This window comes from Bos javanicus, chromosome 7 (assembly GCF_032452875.1).
Source record: "Bos javanicus breed banteng chromosome 7, ARS-OSU_banteng_1.0, whole genome shotgun sequence".
Classification (NCBI taxonomy): domain Eukaryota; kingdom Metazoa; phylum Chordata; class Mammalia; order Artiodactyla; family Bovidae; genus Bos; species Bos javanicus.
Window position 1 is genome coordinate 39509855 of NC_083874.1, and position 10891 is coordinate 39520745.

The 10891-nt window shown below is 39.1% G+C and overlaps 1 protein-coding gene across 1 annotated transcript; it reads right to left on the reverse strand.

The window, feature by feature from the left end:
* Positions 1-6781: 6781 nt before the first annotated feature.
* LOC133251108 (olfactory receptor 7A17-like) lies at positions 6782-8345 on the reverse strand. Its single transcript, XM_061423153.1, has one exon. It carries the CDS (start codon positions 8193-8195, stop codon positions 7185-7187), a length of 1011 nt encoding a protein of 336 aa, XP_061279137.1. The 5' UTR covers positions 8196-8345; the 3' UTR covers positions 6782-7184.
* Between the last annotated feature and the right edge of the window lie 2546 nt (positions 8346-10891).

The following is a 10891-nucleotide window of genomic DNA, read 5'->3' on the forward strand; positions in this document are numbered from 1 at the left end:
CACCAAGGAAACCCTGTGATCCTTGTATTCATAGAAATTACAACCCACTCCAGTATTCTTGCCTGGAGAATCCCATGGATGGAGGAGCCTGGTGGGCTATAGTCCCCAGGGTTGCAAAGAGTTGGACATGACTGAGTGACTTCCCTTTCACTAGTGATCCTTGTATTTCTGAGTTCAAAAGACATGTTTCTTTTTGGCATATTAAATACATTAACTGTAGATTAATTAGCCTACCTAGCAAAAAACAGTCTCTAATCTCATGGCTAGGGTTGTTTGGTTCTCAGGTGACCTTAGGTTAAAGTTTTTAAGTTTGTTTCTCTCTGCACCTTTCTTCACATATCTACTGAGTTCTCAGATATACCTGGATACTGCCTCTAACAGGAGAATCTCTGTGTGGACATCTGAAATTCTCTCTGGGTGTTTGATGATGGAGACTGAAGTTCTGTTCCCAAACAGGCCAGTAGGAAGGAGTAAAATATTGGTTTGTGAGCCACAAAAAGGACTCCAAATGCAGCAACCGCCTTTGCAGTACCAGGAGCAGGGATTCACACAATGTGGGGCTGTAGTGGAAGTAGTTATAGCTCCCTAGGCTGCTCATTAGGCACTGTTGGCATTGTTATTCCCACCTCTGAGCACACAAATTCCCTGTGGGAACACTGGTCTGAACACAAAGAAAATGATTCCTGTTGATTCTCTCTTCCCAGGAGAGCAGATTAGAAGTCAGGTGAATCCAGTCTTTATTCTTCCTTCTCCATGCCTTCTCTTGCCTTCCACAGGTCTCACCTCCTTACATCTTATCCAAATCTTGAGTTAATGTTTCTTCCAAATCTGACACTGATTACCCGTATTTACTAGGTCCCATGGACTTCCAAAATACTGACTTGTGACAGGAATATCTCCCAATATCTCTGGAAAATTAGTATTCCTCTCCTCAACAAGAAACCCATGCATACATAAATTAACCAAATGCAAAACAGCCAGTTGGTTTAAACAACACAGCAAAAAACTCTTATCTTTTTAATAAATGGAAAAATTGGGAATAAAAACACTATGATCTCACTATATAAAAGGAAAGTACTCCTATATACAATTTACAATGGAGAAAGTATGTATCTGACAAATCCATAAATACATTCAGCTTCACAGATAACAAAATAATTGGAAAGTAGACATTGTTACCTTGAATCTTTCCATATACCACATAATTTCCTTTCATGTGAACACCCACACTGAGATGTGTATCTTGAGAGGTGTGTCTCAAGAAATGCTGTTGCAAGAGTATATTTTCAAGCATTCTTTGGTCTGGGTTTTCCTTATTAACGTGTAAGTATGCGCCAGTCATATATATATCACCTTAAAACTGAAAAATCTTATCACTTCACTGTGTATCTCTCCTTAGCTAATAAGGATATTTCTTTATTCCAGTTAATTGCAAAGGTCCTGAACTTATGTTCTACTTTTACTGGAATCACTTCAACCCTCCCACTATCTCTTCTAATCTAGCTTCCATTTAATTTTCAACACTGACTCTGCAATGCTGAGTAAAATATTGAGTTCTCTTTGGACATCATAAATAAATACATCAGTTAATATGTGAGGCAAGCAAGCAAACAACCACAGTAATTCTCAGTAATTCTCAGTTTAATCAGGAATGACTCTCAAGTGACCTCAGGTAAATATTCTTGGATTTCATTCAGCCCTACTCCTACAGTGTCCATGAGTTCTCAGACCCACCTGGTTTTGATAGGTCTCCATACAATCTCCAGGAGAAAACACAAATTCCTCCCTGAATAGTTGATAGTGGAGATTGAAATCTTTCCCCGGAAAGAAGGAAGGAGTTTTGACTCAACTGGTCCTTGAGTCAGGCTTAGAACCCCAAAAGAAACAACAGTGTCTCATCCAGTCCAATCTCAGCAGAGGAGAATTTATCTCCTTATATCTGTCTATTTGACAATTTCTCTCGTACTCCAACTTACAAGTACATGCTTTCCTTGAGTGACAGTGTATGGATGGCAAGGAAATTTTCCTTATTGATTTTTTGTTCCCAAGAGACCAGTTCAGATGTAAAGTCAATTCCGTTTTTGTTACTCCTTCTCTATGAACTCTCCATTCATTTATAGGTCTAACTCCCAGTATCCATCACATCTCCATCATCCATTTTCTTTGGATATATACCCAGAAGCATTATGCAGGATCATATAGCAGTACTATTTTTTAATGTTTTGTGGAACATCATACTCATTCACATAGTGACTGTACTAATTTTGCTTCCCATCAGTAGTGCACAAAGCTTCACTTTTCTCCACATCATCACCAACAATATTTATCTCCTCTTTTTTATAAGAGCCATTTGAAAAGATGTAAAGTGATATCTCATAGTGATTTTGATTTGTATTTATCTAACAGTCAGCAAAGTTGAGATCTTTTCATGTTCCTATTGTCACATGTATGTCATTTTTTGGAATATGTCTATTCAGATCTTCTTTTTTAATTGGATTGCATTTTTCTATTGAGTTGCAGTATTTCCTGATATATTTTGAATATTAATTCATTATCAGATATAAGGTTTAAAAATCTTTTCTTCTATTGTCAGTTGACTCCTCATTTAGTTGTTTCTTTTGCTGTGCATAATGCAGCTGATTTTGTAGGTTAACTTTGTGTCCAAATTTTAATTTGTTTACTATTTCTAGTAGTTCTTTTTGGTGGAGTATTTAGGTATTTATATATAAGATGATATCATCTTCAATCAGAGACAATTTTATTCCTTCCTTTTGGTTTCAGATAGTTTTTAATTCTTTTTCTTGTCCGGTTGAGCTACCTAGGACTTGTAGTACTATGCTGAAGTGGAGTGGTGGGAGTACTAACCTTGTTTTATTCTTCATCTTAGAGAGAGAATTTTGAACCTTTTGCTGTTGAGTATGATGTTAAGTATGACTTGCCATATATGGTCTTTGTTATTTTGAGGTATAATCCGTCTATATCAAATTTATTGAGAATTTGTATCATGACAGGAAGCTAAATTTGCCAGAAGTTTTTTTTTTTCCTGCATACATTAAGCTTATCATGTTTGTTTTATCTTATCTTTTATTTTGTCTCTTAGTTGTTTCAATGTGGTGTATCTTGTTTTGATAATGTATGTATCTATGTTAATTAGGGATATTAGCTTGTCATTCTTTTCCCCCTGTATTATCTTTATCTGGCTTTGATATAAGGGTAACGCTGGCCTTGTAAAATAAATTTGGGAGTGTTTCCTCCACTTATTTAATAGAATTTGAGAATTGATGTTAATTGTTCTTTAAATTTTTGGTAGAATTCACCAGTGAAGTCGTTGGGTCCTTAATTTTGTTGTTGTTGTTGAGAAGTTTAGGTCACTGATTCATTTTCTTTACTCTTTATTTGTTGGTTCAGATATTTCATTTCTTCACAATTTAGTCTGCATGCAAAGCGCTTCTACAGCAAGCCTGTCAAAGATACAGTGTGCACTCTCTGGTGGTGTCCAGAGGTGAAGGTGCTTCTGGAGTCCTTGAGAGGAAGGCTTGGAGCTTGAAGAAGTGGTTGGCCTGGTTCTTGGTTCCCTGGGGTCTGGTACAGTGCCTGAACCACAAGGAGCAGGGTCTGGATCTTGGAATCACTGAGGTAGTCTTGGCACCTGAGTCTGTGGTGATGAACAGACCACGTAGTTGTGTGGCTGTGCATGGATTCTTGGTACAGATTGTGTCATCCAGGTGCCAGGGACTCATGTGAAGGGTTTGACATCTCAGGAGGAGGAGGCTGGCCTTGTCCTAGTGAAGGCAAGCTCTTTAGTTCAAGGGAGTTTGCCTAAGGCTAGGGAGCTAAAGGAGATCAGTCCTGGGTGTTCTTTGGAAGGAATGATGCTAAAGCTGAAACTCCAGTACTTTGGCCACCTCATGTGAAGAGTTGACTCATTGGAAAAGACTCTGATGCTGGGAGGGATTGGGGGCAGGAGGAGAAGGGGACGACAGAAGATGAGATGGCTGGATGGCATCACCAACTCGATAGATGTGAGTTTGAGTGAAGCCTGGGAGTTGGTGATGGACAGGGAGGCCTGGTGTACTGCAATTCATGGGATCACAAAGAGTTGGACACGACTGAGCGACTGAACTGAAATGAAATGAGGGAGCTATACGCTGTGTTGGCACCATGCCAAGTCTGAAAGTTAGATCTCAGGGGCAAGGCTACTTGGCTGGGCCACAAGCCTGTATCTTCAGGAGCCTGCATGGACTGTGTCTGCAGGAGCCTGTGTGGATGCTGAGACCATATGCTCCAGCTGGGTGTTGGGGTGAGCCAGGGTGCAATGACTTGTCTGAGACCTAGACTTATGGGAGTTAGCTGGGCACTAGTATGTGCCTGGAACTGGAGTTTGAGGTGAGTTCAGGTGCTCACTTCACTCTTCTATTCACACTTGGAGGTTTCTCTCTCCGTACTGAGATGCCTAGACTTGAGGTATGTGTGACAGCAGTAATGTGACATTGTCCTTCCTACCTTAATCAATGCATCTTAAAAAAATTATTTTGCTTCATCAAAGTGCTGTAATGTCTCATTTGGAATCCCTTGTTTCTGTGAAGATATTTTGGTAGATGGATAGTTCTTCTTATTTGATGTTTCTTAGAGGAGGCAGACATGGAAATTTCTATACTGCCATCTTATTAATCCCTCTACTTCCTCTATTGCTTGTGCATTTTTAATATATTCAACTTATTACCTGTTATAGTCTGAATAAAATAGTTAAAAAAAGAAAATCTCTAATGATGCATGACTCAGGGTCAGACCTAGAGTACAGGTAGCTGAGTCACCCTGAATAAATGTGGGTGATATGTCTTCTAACCGGGAAGAAAGAAAAGCATTATAATGACTATAGGAGCAGTGGAATAAATTAAGGCAATTTACATTTGATAAACTCATTTTCTCCTGTAAACTATATTAACCTAGATATAGAAAAGACCCTGATGCTGGGAAAGACTGAAGGCAGGAGAAGGGGATGACAGAGGATGAGATGGTTGGATGGTATCACTGACTGAATGGACATGAGTTTGAGCAAGCTCCAGGAGTTTGTGGGCTTTCCTGATAGCTCAGTTGGTAAAGAATCTGCTTGCAATGCAGGAGACCCTGTTTAGATTCTTGGGTTGGGAAGAGTCCCTGGAGAAGGGATAGGCTACCGACACAAGTATTCTTGGGCTTCCCTGGTGGCTCAGCTGGTAAAGAATCCACCTGCAGTGAGAGAGACCAGGGTTTGATCCTTGGGTTGGGAAGATCCCCTGGAGAAGGGAAAGGCTACCCACTCCAATATTCTGGTCTGGAGAATTCCATGGACTGTATAGTCCATGGGGTTGCAAAGAGTCAGACACGACTGAATAACTTTCACTTTCACTTCACTTTTACTTCGGGGAGTTTGTAATGGACAGGGAAGCCTAGTGTTCTGCAGTCCATGGGATCGAAAGAGTCAGACATGACTGAATGACTGAACTCAACTGAGAAATGAATGAACTGTCTACAGTTTAGTTTAAAACACAAAAGCACTACAGCCAGCTACTGGACCATGGACGAGCCTTAGAAACATATAGAGAGACTGACAGCTAATTACAGACTCATGAAAAACCTAGTAAAACTTGAAACAACTCCAAAACATACCATCTCATTTGATAATAAATGCATTATATTTTACCATTTTGTTGTAGGATAACTGGTTATGCAGCCTGCTAGCAAATGTAATAATCAAAGTGAATGATACTGAGGGCAAAGCTAATAATCTACTGCTTCTTATTTTTCACCATGTTTTTTTTTTCCACACATGTTCTGAGATTTGAAGAAAGCATTTCTGATTACTGTCTTATCCAAGTAGTTTTTTTCCACACAACTATATTAAAAAGTGACTTCACTGATGTTCCTTTCCTAAATTCAGGAAAGTTTGCAAGGACATATGTGTTTGTGTACAAACATTGCCGAACCTGAATCTTAGGTCTAAGCAGGAAGTCATGTTCTTATGAATCAGTTTTGATCTTGCAAATGGAAGAAATTCATTTGTATATGGAAAATATATAGTGGATGATGTTGTCCATTCACTGCTCTTTTTGTTTATGACAACATTTAGAATTGATGAGATGTTTCATTAAGACCAATGGAAAAAGTCATAGTTATAGGCTCACCTTGAGTTTTCAAGTAGGAAGAGTAAGATAATTCAATAATAAAACATAAAGCAGATTAATCAATCCTTCACTTCAGTGAGTAGGTCCCCTTAAACATTGACACTAGTATTCCAGACTGCAATGAGTAGATGCACAGCTTGAAAACAAATGTCATAAATAATAATACAAAGTATATTTTAAAAGTTACTTTATTATATTCAAGGTCATTTCTGACTTGAAGGTGATATTAAGTAAATGTGTGTTTAAGTCAATTTGTGTTGTAATTTGTGTTTCTGTGTGGACTACACTGGCAGATCAGATCAGATCAGATCAGTAGCTCAGTCGTGTCCAACTCTTTGCGACCCCATGAATCGCAGCACGCCAGGCCTCCCTGTCCATCACCAACTCCGGGAGTTCACTCAGACTCGTGTCCATCGAGTCAGTGATGCCATCCAGCCATCTCATCCTTTGCAATAATCAGCTTTGCCAGTGACTATGGTAGGTAATGTGGACATAGAGGCTGATAAGAAAACAAAATCCTAATTAGGAAAATAAACCCAATGACTTGTTGTAAAACACACTTGTATTTTAAAGTCTATAATATCAGGAATACCAGTTAAAGATCTGATATATGAGGAATGTTGGACACAGAAGTGAAAAGCTATGATCTCAGATTTTTCTCTCCTATAATCTTACAAAGATGGCTTAGCTTCCATGTTTGTCATGTCTTTCCTTTGGCGTGATATCTGATAATTCTTTTTTTAGTAAAACTAAAGACATATTACATGGGGTGATATTAGTCATTTGAGAAGAAACTGTTCTTAGTAAATCCAAGTAGTTGTATGAGTAAATGGGAATTTGGGAATGTCCAATTTTTAATATCAAAAGTTTGGGAATATTTTAGAAAAAAAGAGGGGAAAGCTGTTGGATATCTGAGAGAGAAGATAGCCTAATAAAATGAGTAACTAAATTACATAGAATAGCTGAAAAAATGAAAAGTCTAGAAAATTAATAAAAGCAAATTCTACTTTCACAATCTGATTAAAGAATCACAACTACTGACTGAAGCTTTGATCCCTTAAGCCATGGGCACCTCTCCAGACCCAGAACCATTGGCCTTTTAAGACTTTCCATCACGAAGAATCTCTTCATAGCCCCCTTTATGTCTTTGTTCCTCAGACTATAGATGAAGGGGTTCAGCATGGGTGTGACTACGGTGTACATCACTGAGGCTGTCGCACTTGACTGTGAGCCATGGGTAGCAGCAGAGCTAAGGTACACTCCTAGGCTTGTACAAAAAAATAAGGAGACAATTAAGAGGTGAGATGCACATGTAGTAAATGCTTTATACTTCCCTTGAGATGATGACATTCCATGTATAGAGGAAACTATCTTAGAGTAAGAGTAAAGGATACCAGCCAGGGGACCACCACCCCACAGGACACTTGCAAAATACATCACCATGTTATTAAGAAATGTGTCAGAACAGGCAAGTTGGATTATTTGACTGAGGTCACAAAAAAAGTGGGGGATTTTCACATCTGTGCAAAAGGAAAGCTGCAACAACATTAAACTTTGTAACAAGGAATTCAACATACACACTACCCAGGACACCAGAACCAGCAGTACACAGAGCCGGGGGTTCATAATGACTGTGTAATACAGGGGGTGGCAGATGGCCACAAACCGGTCATAGGCCATTACAGTCAAGAGAAAGATGTCCAGTACTGCAGAGAGTATGAAAAAGTAAATTTGTGTGATGCAACCTTCATAGGTTATAACTTTGCTCTGAGTTTTGATGTTCCACAGCATCTTTGGGATGGTGGTAGAGGTGAAGCAGATGTCTACAAAGGACAGATTGGAGAGGAAGAAGTACATGGGGGTGTGGAGATGGGAGTCTGAGCTGACAAGCAGGATGATGACCAGGTTTCCAAACACAGTGATCAGGTACATGGAGAGGAAAAGCCCAAATATGAGGGGCTGCAGTTCTGGTTCCTCTGAAAATCCCAGAAGGAGAAATTCTGAAATTTGTGTATCATTATGTGGTTCCATGTGGTTGAAGTGACTTCCAGGAAAGAAGGAAAAAATATTACTAATATTCACACAAACTTTTATTACATAAATTACTTGTATCTACACAAAAAAGATCTTCATGAACCAGATAACCATGATGGTGTGATCACTCACCTAGAGCCAGACATTCCGGAATGCAAAGTCAAGTGGGCCTTCGGGAGCATCACTACGAACAAAGCTAGTGGAGGTGATGGAATTCCAGTTGAGCTATTTCAAATCCTAAGAGATGATGCTGTGAAAGTGCTGCACTCAATATGCCAGCAAACTTGGAAAACTCAGCAGTGGCCACAGGAATGGAAAAGGTCAATTTTTCATTCCAATCCCAAAGAAAGGCAATGCTGAAGAATGGTCAAACTACCACACAATTGCACTCATCTCACATACTAGCAAAGTAATGCTCAAAATTCTCCAAGCCAGGCCTCAACAGTACGTGAACCATGAACTTTCAGATGTTCAAGCTGGATTTAGAAAGGGCAGAGGAACCAGAGATTAAGTTGCCAACATCCGTTGGATCATAGAAAAAGTAAGAGAATTACAGAAAAACATCTATTTCTGCTTTATTGACTACACCAAAACCTTTGACTGTGGATCACAGCAAACTGGAAAATTCTGAAAGAGATGGGAATACAAGACCACCTGAGCTGCCTCGTGAGAAATCTGTATGCAAGTCAAGAAGCAATAGTTAGAACTGGACATGGAACAACAGACTGGTTCCAAATAGGAAAAGGAGTACATCAAGGCTGTATATTGCCACCCTGCTTATTTAACTTCTATGCGGAGTACATCATGTGAAATGCCAGGCTGGATGAAGCACAAGCTGGAATCAAGATTGCCGGGAGAAATATCAATAACCTCAGATATGCAGATGACACCACCCTCATGGCAGAAAGTGAAGAGGAACTAAAGAGCCTCTTGATGAAAGTGAAAGAAGAGAGTGGAAAAAGTTGGCTTAAAACCCAGTATTCAAAACCAAGATCATAGCATCCGGTCCCATCACTTCAGGGCAAATAGATTGGGAAACAATGGAAATAGTGACAAACTTTAATTTTAGGGGCTCCAAAATCACTGCAGATGGTGACTGCAGCCATGAAATTAAAAGACACTTGCTCCTTGAAAGAAAGTTATGACCAACCTAGACAACATATTAAAAAGCAGAGACATTACTTGGCCAACAAAGGACCATCTAGTCAAAGCTATGATTCTTCCAGTAGTCATGTATGGATTTGAGAATTGGACTATAAAGAAAGCTGAGCGCCAAAGAATTGATGCTTTTGAACTGTGGTGTTGGAGAAGACTCTTGAGAGTCCCTTGGACTGCAAGGAGATCCAACCAGTCCATCCTAAAAGAAATCAGTTCTGAATATTAATTGGAAGGACTGATGCTGAAGCTGAAACTCCGATACTTTGGCCATGTGATGAGAAGAACTGATTTATTAGAAAAGACCCTGATGCTGGGAAAGATTGAAGGCTGGAGGAGAAGGGGCTGATAGAGGATAAGATGGTTGGATGGCATCACCAACACAATGGACATGAGTTTGAGTAAGCTCCAGGAGTTGATGATGGCACTCTATGGGGTCATTAAGAGCCAGACACAACTGAGCAACTGAACTGACTGACTGACAGTATTCCATAAACAATTAAAATGTTACAGTTGTTTTGTAGTCAAGAAAATTGTTTTAATATTTTGCGTATGGATCTGCTTTTTTTTTATTGCATTTTCTCTGCCTCCTTGGACATTGACTTTTTGTTCCTCTGTTTCACCCCTAAAAGGTCATGTATTTTGTAGTTTTAATGAGAAATTCTTCATGTATTTCAGGGATGTGAATTGAAATCTGACCATGTTTAACTTATTGTCTAGGCAATAGCTCAGTGTGCTGAAAGGCGAAAATCCCTACATTTCAATGATGGAGAAAAATGGACAAAATTTGTTTAAACAAATGATAAAGTTGTGTGTGTGCTCAGTTGTGTCTGACTCTTTGCGACCACACTGACTGCAGCCCATCAGGCTCCTCTTTCCTTGGAATTCTCCAGACAAGAATACTGGAGTGGCTTGCCATTCCCTTCTTCAAGGGATTTTCCCAACTCAGGAATCAAACCCAGGTCTCCTGCACTGCAGGCAGATTCTTTACCACTTGAGCTACCTGGGAAGCCTGAGCCACTTGGTAGTGGTAAGCAAATAAGAAAAGTATATACCATTTCAGATGGGATGGGTGTTATGAAGAAAGGGAAAGCAGTGAACATGAGTGAGTGAATAGTACAGTTAATTTTTATGGGTATTTATGCAAGACCTGAAAACAAGGTGATATTTGAAAAGTGACTTCAAGTAAGGGAAGGAGGGAGATGAAAATTTATGTGTGTGTGTGTGTGTGCTTGGCAGAGGGAATGCCCAGGACTCAAATAAATAAAATCAGAAATAAGAGATGTTATAACTGATACCAGAGAAATACAAAGGATTATAAAAGACCATTATGAACAATTATATGTGAACAAATTGGACAATCTAGAAAAAAGAAGATAAATTTTTAGAAAAATGTAATTTACCAAAACTAAATCATTATGAAAGGAAAAATCTGAAGAGATCAGTTACTAGTAAGGAGATTGAATCAGTGAGAAATAGATCAATTACTAGTAAGGAGATTGAATCAGTGAAAAATAATCTCCCAACAAAAAATTTTT